Source organism: Coccinella septempunctata, chromosome 5 (assembly GCF_907165205.1).
Source record: "Coccinella septempunctata chromosome 5, icCocSept1.1, whole genome shotgun sequence".
Taxonomy (NCBI): Eukaryota; Metazoa; Arthropoda; class Insecta; order Coleoptera; family Coccinellidae; genus Coccinella; species Coccinella septempunctata.
The window spans coordinates 9,682,212-9,702,641 of NC_058193.1; the positions used below are offsets into that span (position 1 = coordinate 9,682,212).

The 20,430-nt window shown below is 37.0% G+C and overlaps 1 protein-coding gene across 1 annotated transcript in view; it reads right to left on the reverse strand.

Annotated features, from left to right (window-relative positions):
- Positions 1 to 1,296: 1,296 nt before the first annotated feature.
- Positions 1,297 to 20,430, reverse strand: part of LOC123314402 (RNA polymerase I-specific transcription initiation factor RRN3) — a 67,427-nt gene continuing 48,293 nt past the window's right edge. The window contains exons 7-8 of the mRNA XM_044899687.1: positions 12,979 to 13,240; positions 1,297 to 1,831 (exon numbers count right to left, since the gene is read on the reverse strand). Coding sequence (XP_044755622.1) covers positions 1,651 to 1,831; positions 12,979 to 13,240 — 443 coding nt within the window. The 3' untranslated portion in view covers positions 1,297 to 1,650. The remainder of the gene's footprint in view (positions 1,832 to 12,978; positions 13,241 to 20,430) is intronic.

Below are 20,430 nucleotides of genomic sequence, written 5' to 3' on the forward strand. Positions count from 1 at the left end.
GAGACAATTCATTAGCAGAGAATTCAAGGAATTTTGTGACCATAATGATATAAAACTGATAAAAACTACGCCGTATTGGCCACAAGTAAATGGTGAAGTAGAGAATATGAATCGATCCATTTTGAAACGACTTCAGATATCCTATGCGAATAATGCTGACTATAAAAAGGAAATACAAAAATTTATTCCGATGTACAATGTAACGCCTCATGGTACATCAAGAAAATCACCCACACAACTCATACTTGGCAGGACCATCAAGGACAAAATACCATCCATAGGGCGATTCAATGAAACAGAAAACGAAGCTAGAGATAACGATATGATGAATAAACATAAAGGAAAGGAGATGGAAGACAATAGAAGGAACGCGAAACAAATTGAGATTGAAAAAGAAGATGAAGTGGTTGTGCAAAATATGTTAGTTACTAATAAACTAATTAGCAGATTCGGAAATCAAGACTATGAAGTTATAAGTAGAGAAGGAAATGAATTGACTTCGTCAAGAGATGGAAAAATTTATAAGCTCCACATAAATCATGTTAAAAAAATGCCCGATCCGGAATGTAAAGAGCAGAAAAATTCTCAGATTGTTTCAAATCACGAATATCAAAAAATATATGTGTAGATCCCTGGACCGTCCGACAAACCTGAGAAAAGAGAACTCCAGGATGTAAATGATGAGATGGAAAGGCCTTCGAAGGTTACACCTTTGAAATTGAGAAGAAAGGAGGGAATGGAGAACGGTGTCTCGTGATGATTGGGTGTCTATGGTAGAAAAACATTAGTTCCCTAGCGGATGACATTAGAGTTTAGTTTTTGAAAGTTTGACGTTAATTGAATTTGTTAATAAATTACTTAAAACTCGACTAACCGCGGTCAGTCGATTGTCCAAAAGTGGTGTACAAGAGCAAGAGCTTACAAAAATTACGGTCAACAATGCCAACTCAATAAAACCGTACTTGAATATCATAATCATCAAATAATAATCAAATGATTAACAGCATGCGTAGTGGAAATACATCTTCATCAGTTATTGTTATAGAAACTAACACGTCTGGATCTTCATTCAACGTTTCTAATTGTCTAATCCCCGAACATTGATAAATGGTAGAAAAATTTTTTAACAACTTTCTCAAGCTTGTTGCTTATGGGTCTATTGCCTATAAGCGCCAGTCGGCAGCGAAGGGAATGGGTGCTATTCGTCTGAACCTGACTTTATGTTGATGTAAATTTTTATCATGAAGTATCAAGTGAAGTCTCTTTCAGATCCACATATTCCCCATACCAAAAATATGACATGAAGATTTTATTTAAACACATGATAATTTTATGCTCTTGGAAATATTTCGAAATTTAAATATACAAAAATATGTAACATTTCATAAATCACTTTATACAATTACAAAGAATTCCTTCCGACTATAACATCTTTCAAATATCACAAAATAACAGTTCAGCTGAATTCACAATTTAAGGATATCCTACAACGATTTTTCAAATATTTCCGACAAATTTTTCATGAAGAATTATTTTCACAGTGAAAGAGTAATAATCATAAATTTCAGTTAATTTTGTTGGAAACTATAAATCACGTCGATCAATTGATCCATAAATAATTCATAATACGAGAAATTGTGGAAATTGAATTCACAGATTGAATTTGAAACCAGGTGAGGATCCATATGAAAATTTTTTACGCTTATTAGAAACGTAAGTCTGATCGATGAAGTCATCCATTTCAATCTCGTTAGTTTCCTCGGCTTCAGCTTTTCGTTTCAGGTCGAATTCTTCGTAAACTCTATAAAATGGTTTAATATCTCCACTACACCTGTAAAATAATATAAACTGATGATTTGTAGCATGCTCAAGAACATAGAAGGTAGATACTGGGCAGCAAAATACTCATTTCAACCTCATCCAAATTTATAAGAACTACTCAGTATAATTTTGTTTTTCAATTCAGTAGCTTAGAATTTTCGAATGCTACGTTGTACGTTTTTCACTCTCATTTTAAAGAATACTTCAACACAAAACATATCGAATTTCGATTGGTGATTTCAAAAACAGTTTTCTCGAATTATGATTAAATTCCTAAATCAAACATCTGCATATAATTGACTCTTTTTGAGATATTACAAAAATATGAGGTAAGTAACTCATTCAGGGCCATCTCAACGAAGGGCATGGTAGGATACTGTCAAGGGCATCGAGATTGTGGCATTTCAGCATAGTCAACCAAACAATTCGAATGTGTGGCAATTCATAGTACCAATTAAAAATGCAATAGAGCCTGAAACGAAAAAAATACCGACAGATCGAAAATCATTCTACTTATAGATTCCAACCCAAACCAGCAGTGAATGTCGCCACTGAAGTGGCCACCTTCCGGACTTTCACGAGTTATTCACGTTATAGCTCAACAAGGTGATCAACTTTTCTTTTTTCAATTGTCGAAGCGTGTTTACCATGGAAACTAGGGAAGCACAGCTTCCCTAACAAATTCGAGTAAAATTAATGACATTATAGAACAACAATTATTCAAATGAATAATGAAACGAAAACAATAATCGCGAAAAATAATCAAAATATTCTACCTATTTGCATTTTTCTTATGAAACAACATAATAGCGGGCAAACTACGATAGGAAACACGGACCTAGCCCTGAAACGCCTTGTAAGTTGTGATCTCCCAGCTTGTCTAGGATCGATCGGCTTTGAATTTCTAACTGTTGACTATTTATATTTTCTTACTTCGAAATATCTCTTTCTTATTTGACCATTATAAGTATTTACGAGTCTTGAAAAGTACGAGAAATTCAACTTCCTCGGACCGCCTGTAAGCTGCGATTCTACCAATTACATAGCGCTTGGTAGTAGAGCCAGGTGCCGGTAACATTAGCGGCTCAGATTTAACTTCTATGGTTTTGAACATGGACTCACTTGACGACAAATTTTGTTGAATTTAAAAAAAAATGAGAAAATATGGAGTAGCTTCCCTAATTACGATGGTCTAGACACGCCACTGATTCTATGATATCTCATGAATTAGTTCTCAAGTTCTTTTTAGAATGTTGATTTTCGGGAGAAGCATTAAAAACTTGAGAACTATTCCTTTACATTCACTGCAAAAATTGGAATGATAATATTGTAAAACTGTCAAGCGTTATTTGCCATAATATGATAAATAAACAGGCCCGAATGTAGGGGGGGGGGCTTTGCCTTATCAAAGTATGCCACTTATCATAGTATTGTTAGCAATGGACTTTATTTATTATCCATTTTCCGGGAGAAGTGGACTGTATAAGTTGTTTATTCAATTGTATTTTCTTGGAAAGCAGGAAGAAAGACTTTTTATTAATAATGATCTTTATTCGTTGTCAAAGTCGAATACAATCTGCCTAATTCACATTATCTCAATCTCCGTCAACATATGTCGAGATTCTTTCGCTGCATGCGTGATGGAAATATAAATTAAATGCATTTTTACAGTGACGGATCTGTGGATGCGAATATAATAATTATTGATCTTTTAACAGTATGATGATGATGAAATTGTGTTTTCCAAAAATCCATTTCAATATTTGAATCGATGAATGATAAACCACACTTATTATTTTACACGATATCTTCAGTTATCCAAGAAACTCACAGGTTCATTGATATTATTATTTTTTTGCTCATACTGTCGATTCACCTCGCTCAAACATTTTCTTAAAGTTACATGAATACAGGAAAAAAGCACGCCACCAGTGACAACTAAGTCTTTAATTTGATTTTAACAATGTTTTTTTAACCTCCATGTACTTAATCTAAATTTTGAAATCTGAACAATAAGGTTCAGGAACGATGAAAGAAGGCGAATAAATCAAAAAATGTGCCGAAGTAAGCGGCTGCATGTCACGTATATCATCGTGCAAGCTCGTTAAAGGTCTAGAGTTCAAGCAGGCTTCTACCTGCGTCAGCAGTGTGTAAAATTCTTGGAATGTAAGGGTATGCGAGGCTACAAACTTGTCGCAGATGGTATTTGGCAGATTTGACTGCAGCCTCCCATATTCCTCCATAAAAATACTATCTATAAAGGCAGTAGATTTCTCAAATAATGCTCTTTATCCGCTCCAACAAAGGTTGTCCCACGATCACTATAAATATCGGAGCAAAATCCGCGCCTAAAAGTGAACCTTCTGAAGGCAGCTATGAATTCTTTGGATGTGTAACCAGAGACCAACTCTAGATGTACAGAACTTGTGCTTAAGCAAATGAATAATGCAATATAACCTTTATAGGTTTTTTGGCCTCGACTAGGAGAAGCTCTAATGTTGTAAGGCCCGGCATAATCCACACCAGCCTTGAGAAAAGGACGGCTAGGTCGAGTTCGAAACTCTAGTAAATTTCCCAACTTCTGATAGATTGCGCTTCTTCGGTATCTCAAGCAAGAATGACATTTATGAATTATGCTTTTCACCAGCTGTCGCCCACGAACTATCCAAAAGTCTCTTCTTAGGGTACGTTCATACCGAAGATGCATGGATGAGCGCGGTGGACGTCGCGGTCGCGGTCGAGGTTTACATCGATGCCTGGCAGTACATGTCGAAGATGCTTTCCTTTCAGTCAAAGCTCATAAACGAACTGAAAAATGAATACGTTTCCCTGGTGAATGTCACGTGATTTGAAGAGCGCCAATAAGCGTGCAAGGTACCTCGCGGCAACTGCCCGATCGCCATATAAAATCAAACTATTTTGTTCTGCTATCGACATCGCTGAAAACCGCGATGATGAGCGGCGAGGGTGAACGGGTGAAACATCCTTGGTATGTACGGTCTCATTAGAATATGAAGGTTTGTTTTGAAATCGATGTAAAGATCGCGACCGCGACCTCCACCGCGCTCATCCAGGCATCTTCGGTATGAACGCACCCTTAGTGTCTTCTTCTTCTTCTTCAACAGCCTGTCTGCATCCACTCCAGGATATAGGCCTCCCCTTGAATCTTCCAGTTCATTCGGTCTTGGGCAAACTGGTGCCAGCATCGTCCAACCTTTGCCTTGATGTCATCTAACCAGCGTTTTGGTGGTCTTCCTATACTTCGTTTATGTGCTCGTGGTATCCAATGTACAATTTTCTTTGTCCCTCGATCGTCTTCCTGCCGAGCCACATGTCCCACCCAGGCACATTTCATTTCCGCTATTCTACCTATTACATCTTCTACTCTTGTTCGATTCCTGATCTCTTCATTTCGAATATGCTCTCTCAAGGAGATTCCTAGCATAGCTCTTTCAATAGATCTCTGGGTCGTTCTCATTTGATTTGCTGAGTAGACTGTGAGTGTCATTGTTTCTACTCCGTAGGTCAAAACTGGGAGTATACAGGTGTTGAAGACTTTTCTCTTTAGATTTATAGGAATGTCTGAATTTCTAAGCATATTTCTAAGTTTTCCCACTGCGGCTCAGGTCATACGAATCCTTCTCGTGATCTATGCAGTTTGGTTCTGTTTGGCCAGTGTTATTGTATGTCTCAGGTATACATATTCGTTGACTTTTCGATCCCACCACCATTTCGACTTTAATATTTTGGTCAGTCAATACTTTCGTTCTGCCTAGGTTCATCTTCAAGCCGACCTTCTCTGACTCCTTTTTCAATTGCTTTAACAACTCCTGAAGTTCTTCCACTCTAGTGCTTATGAGCTTAGTGTGGCAAGTGTTAATTTAACACCACCATGCAAAGTTTTAGAATGGTAAAATTTAACAAGAAGTGATGATAATAGCGATTCAAATGGCAAAAATCAGAGGATGCATTTCTTCAAATTCAAGAAATGAGTTCTGCAGTCGACCACCCACTCTGATCAAACTCTCACTCAGAAAGAGGTCCAACCTCAAAATTTTGCTATTTTTTTTTAATTGGGCAACTTTCTCTCAGCAATTTGATCTCTTTCGAATAATAAGATTGTTGCACTAAATAAACCAATGCCAGACGAAACCTGTTCAATTCATAAGTGTTCAATTCTAAGTTATAAGGAGTCTAATTTCCTTAAGTGGTAGATAAATCGTACACCTGTATATTGTAAACGCTCCAGTTTCATCAGCTGTGTGGTTGTGAGACCCATAGAGGCTACGTCAGCATAATCGAGTATAGGAAGTACGAGAGAGAAGAATAATGTTTTTCTGGTTTCGAAGGGCAAGAAGTTCTTTAAAAGTCGGAGTTGACGCAAGACACAGAACTGATAGAAGCAATCTGATTATTCCAGGATAGAGTTTCCTCCAATAAGATACCAAGGTTTGTAACCTCATTGGAGTAGGGAACAACAGCATCGTTGAGGACAATTTTATTATTTACTTTGTCGATCAAACCCAAGTTTCTTTTAGTACCGGTAATGATCGACTTAGTTTTGGTAGTATTTAGAGTCAGACCTATGCTCTCAGCGACGACAGACAGTCGTAAGGAGTCCTGTTTAAATTTTCGATAGTAGCTGAGAAATCTTCAACGGAAGTGTGGACATATATTTGTAGGTCATCCGCGAAAAGGTGAAATTTAATGTCCAAGGAATCAGTCAGTGAAGAGACGTAAATAGAGAATAAAAGAGGACCCAACACGCTCCCCTGCGGAACACCTGAAAACGTGGTCACCCAATCAGAGGAGCTGCCACCTATCTCAACAGATATTTCGCAATCCTGCAGATAAGAGTAGAAGAAGGCTATGGTATGCTCAGCAAAACCCAGCAGACGCAGCTTGGCTAAAAGTATATCGAAGTCGAGAGAGTCGAAGGCCTTCCTAAAGTCTAAGAGAACCAAAACAGTGAGTAATTTATTATCCATGGCCACGCTGATATCATCAGTTATTTTAGTAAGGGCAGTTGTGCTGCGTTTTTGGCGAAACCCCGACTGGTAGCAATTATGAAGATTATTTTTATAATTTAATAATTTTTTCAAAAATTTTATATAGAGTAGGGAGTATGGAAATGGGTCTGAAGTCCCCTGGACTCGTAGGATTTTGGCACTTAGGTATGGGAGTGATTTTAGCATATTTCCATGCACTAGGAAAAATGCCAGTTGGAAGTGGAATATTGTAGATGTGTGAGAGCACAGGAAGAATCTCATTCGCAATGGGCCTCAGAAGGCCCACTCCAATACCATCGGAACCAACCGACCCTGAACCAACCTCTCCCAGAGCAGTCTTAACATCGTCCTCATTAATGGGTACAAAATCGAACACACTACCTGGTGGAGAACATGAGCTTAACTTCATTAATGTATTTGTCTTAATATTTTCATTAATCCTAGTACCAGAAGTCGCAAAATGCCGGGCAAGCAGAGAGGGATCAAAATTTGCACAAGGTAGGCTGTGCCTCTCGCCCACCCCAACTGATCGCAAAGTCTGCCAGACCTTCCTTGGTGGTGCACCATTAAGATTTTCATGGAGATAATCTCTCTTTGCACTCCTGCACATCCGATTGCAAGTGTTCCTCGCAGTACGATAGTGTTCCCTTTTTACTTCGGTAGAATACGCGATGTAGAAGGCCTTCAACCTTTCACTAACCTTAATGAGTTTCAAGGGCGCTAATTCATCGTAGATTTTAAATATTAATTCATTAGAAATAGCAACCTTTGCATCCAATGTAAGAGCTTGATGAACCGATTTCCAATCTGCATCCCTCCCAGTTTGAACCAGCCTCGCCAGATCGACACCTCCCAAATTCCGACATTTAATAACTCGAGGCTTAGGTTTAGGGCATTTGAGTTTAAATCCAGCAAACACCAGATCATGACGAGAAAATTGACAAGCATGCTGCTGTCCACTGGCAACCACTATGTTAGGTATAGACGTTATAAACAAGTCGAGTAACGTATCACAGGTAGCACTGTGATGCGTGGGCCTGTTATTCACTAGTTTTAGCTTATAGGATTCTAATATGTTCCTCATCGCCCTCGAACGGTCAGAATTCTGAATCATGCAATTATTCATGTCCCCCATCCGAATAACAAGCAAAAATTTCATCCAATACAAACTCCAACTCACCAAAATAGTCGTGCATTGGAGGGGAATAAAGGACGCCAATACAACACTTTCTATGGAAATTAATTTCAATAAAAAAGGTACTCCAATGCAGGTACCGTCCCCGAGCAGGAATGTTTCATTATTTTGCAAGGGATATTTTCCCTCACATAAATTGCAACTCCACCGCCCCGACGGAGATCTCTATCATTCCTCAACAAGACTTATCCAGGTAAGCCAACAAAAGATGAACCAATACTATCCTTGAGCCAGGTCTCACTGACAAGTATGAGGTGATATTTATTGTGCGAAAAAGTATTGACGAGATCACAATGGTGGGCAACCAAGCTTTGCGCATTAATATGGCAGATAAGTAAGTAATTCGGAAACATATCGGTAAGTGCATCACACTCAGTGTCAGCAATAGTTGAAGAATAGTCAGTATCAACAAGATTAATCAATTCTTCCGCAACATCATCAAAGGATAAAAAATTTGACCGGAGAGAAGGGGGGAGGGTAAAATCTGGAGCAGTTATACTCATTATGAAATTTAACAAAATAGCAACCAAAAAAAAATTCTCTAATTGAGTTCTGAAAAACAGAGAAAAAAAGGAAAGAAAAGACTCCCACAAACCACTCGAACAAAAAAAAAAAAAAAAACAAGAGAAACAGCAGATTACACACGCCAAATGAAATCTCTCACACCCCGACAGAATCAACTACACAGTAATCTTCACCTGCTTACTTCTCGTTTGTCTCTGAGAGCCTTGTAGAGTCGAAGCAGCCTCAACTTCTGCAGTGCGTTTCAAGTCAGGAATCTGCAGTGATGACGAAATCATAATCTTCCGGTCACCCAAAGCCACATGTACTGAACCATTCTGTGTCCACACTTTACCGGGGCCAAACACCTCTCTACACTCCTTGAACAAGTCCTGTCTTTGTTTGGTGAGAAATTCAGTGATTAAGACTCTGTAGTATTCATGTCCATGCTTCTTAGAATTGAATGATCTATCGCAGGAATTTGGACTTAGTAAGTAAATCAATTATGATTTTGCCAACGTTTCGGAACCTATTGTTCCTTTCTCAAGGCTAAAAAGAGGCATTTATTAACCATACAAAGAAATACAACATATAACATTAAATACTATACCTCATCATACAATTAATAAGACATAATAGGTGTATAATTAAAATATTTGAGCGAAGTCAGAAATAAATATATGGTTACGACGTATGACAGTCAATAAATTAAAAAACAATGAATGTAAATTGCGATGAAATATTGTGTTTTGGTATGATGTTTGTTTGACACATATTTTCAATCTGCTCTCAGCTTACTCCATTCAATTCGACCAGTAAATATATAGGGTGACATAAATATAAAACATATAAAAAAAAAATTTTATATGTTTTATTTACACAATATTTCATCGCAATTTACATTCATTGTTTTTTAATTTATTGACTGTCATACGTCGTAACCATATATTTATTTCTGACTTCGCTCAAATATTTTAATTATACACCTATTATGTCTTATTAATTGTATGATGAGGTATAGTATTTAATGTTATATGTTATATGTTGTATTTCTTTGTATGGTTAATAAATGCTTCTTTTTAGCCTTGAGAAAGGAACAATAGGTTCCGAAACGTTGGCAAAATCATAATTGATTTACTTACTAAGTCCAAATTCCTGCGATAGATCATTCAATTCAGTGATTAAGGTCCTGGTTCCCTTCAATCTACTCTCCATAGGCCATATTAAATGTTTATATTTATATTTACTGAATGACAAGTTGACTTTGTCCACCAATTCACTGAGAAATCGTAAAATATGAGCAGTAACTCTCAGAGTTTCTGTACACTTGAAAATCTCTCAAGTAGATCCCAACTGGTTTAGGATGATATGATACCAAAGTAGAGGTGAAGCTATGATTATCAATTAGCGATGAGCAGAGGCTCTCAACTGAATTTTGAGAGGTGGTTGCAAATGGTTCATTATCTCTAGAAAGCCATTTAGGACCCTGCCACCATAACTGATAGTTCAGCAAGTCACTTGGCTTCAGACCTCGAGAAATACAATCAGCAGGATTTTCAATTCCTCTGACATGTCTCCAAGAAGCATTAGGAACCAAAGATGTATTTTGGAGCACCGATTCGCAATGAATATAGGCCAAAGTGAGGGATGAGCATTCAGCCAAAACAAGACACCAGTGGAATCGGACCACAGATGTACGTTGCAGTTTTTTAAGCGTAAATCATCAACAACTCTTCGGGAAAGTTTAGCTAGCAGAGAAGCTGCACACAACTCCAACCAGGGGATAGTAAGTAAGGGTTTTATAGGAGACTCTTTTGTTTTAGCTTGAAGTAAATTCACTACAACCTCATTTCCACTGATAATACGAAGATACACCACAGGTCCATAAGCAAGTTCTGAAGAATCAGCAAAACCGTGGATCTCGCAGAGGTTAGCATCAGCATTATAACCCAACCAGCGATTGAGTTTGAGACCATTAAGAACACAGAGATCTCGGTACCAACACAGCCATTGTCTGGTCATGTCAGTATCCAACTTGTAATCCCAATCGATTTTATTAATCCAAAGCTGTTGCATGAAAATCTTTGCTGTGACAATCACGCTATTTTAGAAAGAATAACCCCCAGTGATATTCATATCGTCGCAGTCAGAGGTACTTCCGACTCTGAATATAAAACTATCTGTTTCTGGATTCCAACCGAGACCCAGAATACTAAATGAACTATTATCAATAAAGTTGTAGGACTGAGAGTTTGATCCCTCACAATCACAAACGTTATATAGGAGATTATTGTCATTAGCTAACCATTTATGTAAAGCAGAGCCACCAGAGCTACAAATATCAATAAGCTGTTTTTGCTCGAGTAAGGCTTCCTGCCGCGTATATCTATTATATTCTATATCGATAATGGGACTTCGAAAATTGAAGCCAGCCCGTGGTCGGAATTTCTGCGTATGTGCAAAAATATTAAGAATAAAAATGCCTGATTAGCTTATAATATTTCTAATAATTAGAAGTCAAAATTCATGAAACTATATCATTTTGCAACACTAGACGCTCGGATTCATAACAAAAGTGAAATATTATGTGTTTTCCACAAAAAACCTGCGGAGTGTGGAGATTAACAAAAGTGATGTTGAATCAACAGAATTGTAGGACTGTGAATATATTTTTCTAGGTTGTTCACTATCGTATATCGTATATTATCTGCATTGTATCTAGATAAGTCTGTTATTGTCTTGAAATTCAGTTGGGAGTTGAGGTAATTATTCTAGTTCAATTTATGATTGTTTTTTCAGCACTGAAATAGTGAAACATCTAATTCGACATCTATATCTGTGAAGCTCAACTGTAGTTACTAATATCTACCAGTTTCTCATCTTCTAAGTACCTATTCTTATTGCCCAATTGATTATTGTGTTGGTTATATTGGAGCATGGCTCTTTTAATAAGAACTCTGTACTTTTATATGTAATATAACTATATATTACATTAAATGTTGACCCAAAAATATTTTTTATTGAGTATTGAGTAGATTTAAAGGAGGGGAAATTCAGGAGGTGAGATAAGTATGATGTTTACACGTACATCTTTCCTCACTAACTAACTTCTCTTGGCTCGAAAGTAACCCGAGAGGCTCTGTAGGAGTCACCACATATATATATATATATATATATATATATATATATATATATATATATATATATATATATATATATATATATATACGTTAATTTTTTTATCACAGTCGTGCTATATTTGATTGGGTTAATTTCAGAGAATTCGACTGGCATTAACCCAATCATATATACAGGGTGGCCATTTGAAAACGAAACAGACGAGATTACAGACGAAATTAATTTTTTCGATAGAAATGCTCGGACAGGCCGATTTCTGTTTCGAGGGGGACAATTTAAGATGTAGGTTACGGACGCATAGCGCTTCAACCCTTGCTACTACAACCCTCACCCCCAATTTTTGAATAGGGAAGATGGGGTGAGTGATACCTCATTTGAAAGGTATTTTTATACTGATTTTCTGATATAGTGCTAATGACTGTGACAGAGACAATTCTGCATGAATAGACCCTTACTGTTGGCACTCTAAATGATGGTATGTGGCAAATTCCATTCAGATGATTGATATTTATATCAATCAGTGGTATCTGTCTGAATCATCCGATATAATTCTGTTAAATTAATTCTAAATTCTACACAAAAAGTGATAAATATTTTGACTTAAGTAGTTCTCTGTATAAATTTGGTTGGAGTTGAGAAAAAATGATGCTGTATCTATCAGACAAGAAAAATTTTTAAAAAAATTTCTAGTAAATACAAAACTTCCGAACACCAGTATTAAATGCGACAATAAAAGATGTGGTGGACCTGATGGGTTAACGTCCATTTCTTTAGATTTGGAAATAAAATATCGGGAAATTGGACTATTTTATAACTTCTATTTTTTAACTATGCCGACGTTTCGAGGAAGTTTACCTCTTTCTCAAGTCTAGTCAATTCGTTAAAAGTTAAAGTCATATGAATTATTTAAAAACAGAGTCAAGGAAATGTATCGTACGATTGATGCTTCCTTGACTCTACTTTTAAATAATTTATATGACTTTAACATTTAACGAATTGACTAGCCTTGAGAAAGAGGTAAACTTCCTCGAAACGTCGGCATAGTTAAGAAATAAAAGTTACAAAATAGTCCAATTTCCCGATATTTTATTTCCAGATGTGGTGGACTTTCCTATTCGATGTGGAAACATGGATGTAAAAAAACACGCATCAACAAAAAGCATTCGTAACTCAAACATTATAGAAGAACCTTATTAGATATAGTTGTAAATTGATTTGACTCGACTTTTTGTCTTATTGTTCCCAAATAAAAATGATGAAGTAGATATGGAGGATCGGTGAAAAAATCGTAATTAATACATATTTTCAACTCACCTCTTCAATACAAATGGATCAAATGGGTAATTCGCATCCAATACATCATTTGTTTGAGCCATTCCAAGGCCACCCTGATTTTGGTATATAGTTGAAATCGTGGTTCTTGAATTGTGTTCAATTATTGCATGACAGTATGCTAATTGATAATTCCTGGTGAAAGCTGCGAAATTCTGCACCACTGCTGGTTGACATACTCTTAGAGGATTCAAACGGCAAGTAACTATTTTTGAGAAATTGAGATTTTGCAGAAAAGATAAATCTGAAACAAAAAATTGAATTGAAAACATACTGCACTGGTGATTATCATAGACTTATAATAAATAGACTCACTGTCACGAGACTTTTCAGTAGATGGAAAGGTTGAGTGCATTAGAGAGAGAAGGGCTTATGCGTTTTAATCGAATGAAAAAGAGATGAACCGAGTCCGTGTTGGCAATGTCAAAATCATATGATGGATGCAAACAAATATGTGACTTTGACCACAAGGTCTTGATACGTAGAATGGTTGAGTAATTATTATTCTCATTACATTTATTCTTGAATAAAACCCTTGAGTATTGAATACTCAAAGATAAAACTCACATCATATTTATTATTTTATATAATTCATTTCGAAGGAATGTTGAGTAATTCCTGTTAGGTGTCTCGAAAACTTTTTTTTTAAGCATTTATTGATCAGCAATCAGAATACAAATTCTATGAGCTAATTTTTTAACAATTCTACATGACATAGAGAACATTACATGAAGAGGTTCTCCCTATTGGGAGAATCTCTTAATATTCCGTTAGGTCAGTTGGCCATTTCCTTTGCAGTCTTCTCACTTCGTTGTCTCGTGTTAAGGGTTGTAGAAGGATATTTGTGTGTACTTCCAATCTAGAGTGGTGGTTTCTACTTCTTGTTTTTATGACATCCTGGACAAAGGGTATTTTCAGATCATCATGGAGTGTTTGGTTGGTGACATACCATGGTGCATTGGCTATCATGCGTAATATTTTGGACTGGCATCTTTTAATGATGGCTATATTTGACTTGCTTGCGCATCCCCAAATTTCAAGTCCATACGCCCAAATCGGAATTATAATTGTTTTGTACAAAAGAATTTTATTTTCTAATGATAGTTTTGACTTTCTTCCTATTAGCCAATAGATTTCCTTGGTTTTAAAATCTACTTGTTTTCTCTTCTTTTTAATATGTTCTTTCCATGTAAGTCTGGTATCCCAGTGGACTTGACTGTTTCAGCTTGTGGTATTGCTTTACCATTGAGATGGATTGGAGGACACCGGCTACATATTCAGCAAACGATTTTTCTTGTAGGTCCCTCAGTTTATTTTTAAGAACTTGGCTTGCCTTATTGAATATTCTTTTGTCATCTGAAAAACGTGTTTTTTGCCATCTTGATCTTGCTTTTCTCTTCACAGCAATCAATCTTTTAATTTCGACAGGTATAGATTCTGTTGACCCACATTCTTTTACTTATGGAGTTCGGTCAATAGCTGCCTGTTTTAGGATGTTCGTTAACATTTCTAGTGCTTCTTCAAGATGGATATTTGAGGCTCAATGATAGATTTACTTGTTGCTCCATTTTGCTTAGGTAGTCATCCCAATTAGTTCTGCAGTTATGTAATTTTGTCTTTCTGTCTAGAGCAAACGTTCCTAGTGATGCAATTATTGGGGAATGATCAGATGTCAAATCGTTGCTCGATTTCACTTTCATATACGTTGATGATATACCATTGACAATGAAGAAGTCTAGGAGATCTGGTATTTTCTTTGGATCACTGGGCCAATATGTTGGACAAGAACGTGTAATTTTTATCCTGTATCAGTTTAGCCAGCTCTCTGCCTTTAGGCTTTATTAGGCGGGAACCCCAAAGGGTGTGTTTGCTATTGAAGTCTCCTCCTACTATGAATCTTGATCCCAATAATGTATCGAAAAATTCTTTGAATTGATCGAACTTTATATTGTGCTTGGGCGGACAGTATACTGGCGAAACTGTTAGATCGTAGGTGGCCATTTTAACATTCACTGATGTGGCTTGAAGATAGTCGAGTTGATATTTTGGCAATTCATAGTGAGTAATCGTCTCTTTTATTATTACTGCAGTTCCCGCGTGGGTTGTGTTGTCTGGATGGTTTGTGTAGTAGGTTATATAGTGGGGTATTCGGAAGTGGGATCTGTCCGTGAAGTGTGTTTCGCTTATTGAAAGGATATCTATAGAGTTCAGTTGTAAAAATGTTTGGACCTCGTTCTTGTGCTGTGGTAAACCGTTGGCATTCCATTTTGGGCTATTCTGATCATTCTAGCGAATTTTTGTGATAAGCGTTGTGAGCATGTTTAGTATCATGCTGTTTTGTTGGACCAATTGCTGGAACATATTTTCGAACTCTGCCAAGAAAGAAGTCAAGATGGAAGAATCATTATCAGTGCTTTGTGAATTGTTCAATCCTTTTAGGCCCAGTTTCACAATACATGGTTAACCCAAAGTTATGTAGTGACCAGTGGTAAAATCAAAAATTCTGTTTCACAAAGTGTGGTTTATCGTTTGACCTAAAGTAAACTTGTGGTTGACTTAACCCCGAAAATTTCATGAGTTAACTATGAGTTGCCTGGACATAGAAGTTTCGTGGCGTATGCTTTTCTGCATAGATAACATATTTTGAGTTCTGTCAGAGACAAGTCAGCATTTCTTCGAGACTGGTTAGGAAGCGTTTCACATGTATTGGGTGTTTATTAGTTATTATTTACGAATATCGTGGACGATTATGATGTGAATACTCATAGTAGTGATGAGGAAACAGTGAGGCCCAGAAGATTTGGAGCTAGGAGGAATTATTTTGAGTAATATGTCAACCTGGATTTCTTCTGTAGATTCAGAAACACAGTGGAAAGGTAGGCAGTTGGAAGCGAAGATTCTCAGCTTCTTCAATGAGAATATTAAAAGTATAGATGCAATGATGATGATTAAGTCCACAGTTTTTTTACATAACATATCTTGTAATGAAAATGAAGGACAACCTCCTTCATGAGGAGAAGAAGAGGCAATGAATTCATATCAAAATGTTGCTGTGCCCCCTATAGGGGATCAAGAATTTTTGTCAAATAATAGAACTAGAAGAACAAGACTGAATCTTATGAATAGTTATTATGCAAATATGTTGAATTAGAGTGGTGAAATTTGAATTTTTGAAATAGATCAAAGCATCTCAATTCAAACTCAAATAATCAATAAGAATAGGCTTTTGAAGAATTGTTGAGGAAAACACCTAGATAGATATAAATTATTCAAGGAACTTTATGTTATAAATGCAAAACTCAATTTTGTTTGAATTTTTCAATAAAGTAATAATTTCCATGGGTCTAGCACAGTTGCACTGTTTTTTCTTATTTCGTACAAGAGAAAACGAATGCTTCGCTTCACTTAAATCAAAATCCAAACGAAAAATAACCTTTAGGCAATTATGAAACTCATATCGGCACAGAACATCAAACATTCGTACGGTGCCCATACGTTTTATTCGTTTTCTGTCATACTCATAACAATTTCTATATTCTTAAGTTCTTGTTTCACAGAAATAGGAAGTGTCAGTAATAAATAACCCAAAAGTAGTTCTATCGTACACGAAAAACATTACCAACCCTCAGAAAAAATTTTTAACCGATGGTCAAAAAACCATTACTCATTTTTTCGTTGTGAAACGAGCATCTTTTTAAACCTTGGGTTAACTCAAAGGTAGTGGTTAATAAACCACCACTGGTTACCAATGATTGTGAAACTGGGCCTTAGAGTGTCTGCATAGCTTGGTTTTTGTTGTTGTTCTGTTGTTTGATTATTAGACACTGGATAATTGTTATTTGTTATATTGGTTTTTATAACTGGCTGCTGCATGTTCAGTCTGTTGTTCTGATTGTTGGGTCTTTTCAGTATTGCATGATAAAATTCGCATCCCCTATAGTTCGCTGGATGAGGTCCATTACATAGGGCACATTTAGCAGGTGTGTTGCTGCTTTTTTGCAGTGTTACGTGTTCCTACAAATTTTACACAAACATATGACCTGTTGCAGTACGTTTTCGTGTGCCCATATTGCTGGCATCTCATACATTGTGGTAGGCCTTTGACTTTTTTTGGCGGTTCAATCTGCACTAATCTATTCTGGATTCCACATATCTTGTATATTTCTCTATTATTAGCTGATGGTTCTAAGTCTACAAAAAATTGATTCAATGGCTCCTTTGTCACTCTGCTTTTTCCATTGTGGATGTTCCTCACTTTGTGTCCCTGTTTAATAAGTTCATCTTTAATTTCTTCTATGTTTGTTGAGAAATGAAGATTTTTAATAACTACTCTGAAAGCTCTGTTTTCTTTTGCTTGGTAGGTGTGATGTATTATGTTGGATTCCCTCATGTGGTGTACCATTTTGCGATAATCGTCTAGGGTTTGGCAGTTCACTTTTATGGTGTTGTCGGCTAGAGTTTTTGTTGTAAAATATTATGCATTATTTGAAACTCAATACATACATACAATACATCTATTGATACATCTGTTTTATTTACTATGAAAGTAATTTCTACTGTTTCAATTTTTTGGAATTCTCAACTTTTGAAATTAAATCGTTTTTCATTGTTAGAATTCCTTACATATTATGAGTATTCATTGGAGATTTCTTAATATTTCTGGCACTTGGGGCAGGGAAATGTGTATTATGATGTGTTTAGTTCTCAACTAAAACCTTATTTTTTCCTCATGAGTTATGTACAATTTTTCAATTGTAATTTCTAAATTCCGCTTTTTTTCAAGCGGAATTCAGAATCCACTTGAAATTCTAGAGAATTGCATAACCTTATGCAGCTTGCCCGCAAACACTCCATTTTATTCAATCAACCCACCCCTCGCTCTCTCAGGCAGAGTCCATTTATGAATTGTATATGTAACTATTGGGCTACTAAAGGCTGGTAAAAGATCTCAGGGGCAATATGATCTGCTGATAGTCATAGTGCAATAAAACTCTGGGTAATGTCCACTGTCTTCCGGTGAAAGGGACGGAGACTCTGGGAATAGAGTTTAGCTCTACCAGCAAATCCAACTCACGACCTCGAAGGCAGGTCGCCGCGTAGTAGCTGGGTACAGATCGTGCAACATGTACGTGATGGAGCTAACGAGAGAGGGTGAAAGGTGAGTTTCCGGCGCCTGAAACATATCGACTAAGCGAGCACACCACAACAGAAAAGCCTGGTCATCCAGGGATGGGGGTTTGGGCGTTGGGCCAGCAACCCAATATCAGTAAAATCTATAATGGTGCTACTTTTGCATTCAACAAGCCTCGGAATAGGACTGGAAATATACGGCAACGACTGGCGAGTAAACGGACTATGAGAATGATAACTTGGAACGTGCCGGGAATATCGAATAAGATGCATGAAATTGTGTTGGCCTTAGATGATAATAGTACAGACCTTGCTGTGGTAACGGAAACTAAAGGACGGGTAAAGGCAATGAGGACCTAGACAACTACATACACCTATGGTCAGGCGTGGATAAATCTCAGAGAGCAGCGGTTGGAGTCTCTATTCTTTTTAACAAACGTCACAAGAAATACATTGAGACATATGAATACAGGTCGGAAAGAATCATGACCTTGACATTTTCTATATATGGTTACGAAACTACAGTGATAGCAGTGTATGCACCAACGAACGATTCTACATAACAGCTTAAAGATTACTTCTATGGTTATCTAACAGAAATAATAGAGGAGCGTCCTCATCACCGGGAGATATATATATATAACTGATGATCTGAACGCAAGAGTTGGATCAAGGTTGGAACATGAAGTGATAGGACAGTTTGGTGAAATATGTGAACCACTCAGGAGAAATGCTCATGGCCTTTTGTATTCAAAATTCTTTGAAGATACTGAATGGGTTTTTTGAACATAAGCAAATTCACAGATACACCTGGGAGAGGCCATCTCTACATCAAAAATCCATTCTGGATTATTTCATAACCAAACAGAAAAGTCAGTTCCATTGGCAGAATTGCAGAGTGAAGAGAGGTCCAAACTGCGGATCTGGTCATTACATGGTGGAAGCGAAGATAATATGCCCTTTTGGAAAAGAACAAACTAAGAAATACCAAGAAACTGAAGAACCGGAAAAACAGAGATATAAGCTATACCTGTTATCAGGCCATGGCCAGGAGCCTTATTATTTTTAGGTTTGCGTATTTCGTATTTGACTTCCTTAGGATTTATAGGTTTTATGGGAAGTGATAACTGGCCGGGTGCATCTAGGAATTCTTCGACATCAATTTCGAATCCTGGTACTGGCTTTGGCTCTTACGGTTGATAGGTGCATTGCAAAGGCGTTTGCTTTTTCCTGGTTGGATCGTGCCCAGCCGTTCTCGGTACGTATTGGTGTAATGGATTGTGTTGGTCTGCTCAATTTTTTTGTGGCTCTTCACAGACTTTGATCTGTGGTAGTCAATTCTATAGCGTTCAAAAGAGGAGTTTTGTATATCTCTTAGGGTTTTGGTCAGGTTGCGTGACATACTTCTATATTGATGGAGATCAGTAATATTGCGTCACCGCTGCCATACACCCCTTGCTCTCCTTTTTTCAGATATTAATTGCCGTATGTGTAGAGGAGTGTTGTTATCATTGGAGGTTTATCTTCCGGTTCAGGGGGTAGCTTGTCGTGCTGCTTGTTGTAACATTTCTGAGAAGTGTTGTACGGCTAGATCAATCTCAGCTGGTTCTTTCATTGAGAGGTTATTATCCAGTTTTTCTATGACATATTCTTTGAATTGCTACCATCTAGTGAACGTAGACAATTTGGGTGGAGAATTTGTTATTATAAGCTGACTGTTTAGGGTCAGAACAACAGGTGAATGGTCAGAATCCAAGTCATAACTGGACTCCAGAAGGGATCTAGTACTATCACTGCTACTCGATTTTGTGAAATTTGCGAATTTAGCGAATCTACACCTCTGATTAAATTTTTGTTCAAGTTTTTTCTTTCAATTTCAGCTCGGGCATCAAACACAAAGCGAAACTTGTTTGGCTCACTGGAATGTTTCACAGCAAAGTGCGGCAAGTAACATGTTCTGTTTGTTGTGGTCAGATTCTTCGTTGTAGAGATCTTTTGCATATCCCTTCTAAACGAAATTGTCAATTTGTCATCTATCTGCAAACTGGCTATCCCTTTCCATTTTCCTTTCAATCGTATGTAACCTGTTCAAAGGAGTGGTCTTACTTTCTGGTATCATTACATTTTCTGTCCAAAGGATATCAATTTCGCGAGGGGGATTCTCTAATTGACGGCATTTTTTTGCCATTATTCGTAGTCCTCTGTTGTCCTCTTCAGATTACAACTTTCTGTTATTGTTTTCAATAGCCAACTTGTCTATAGAAATAGCTTCTTGAATTAGTACCTTCAGTTCTTCATCTTCAT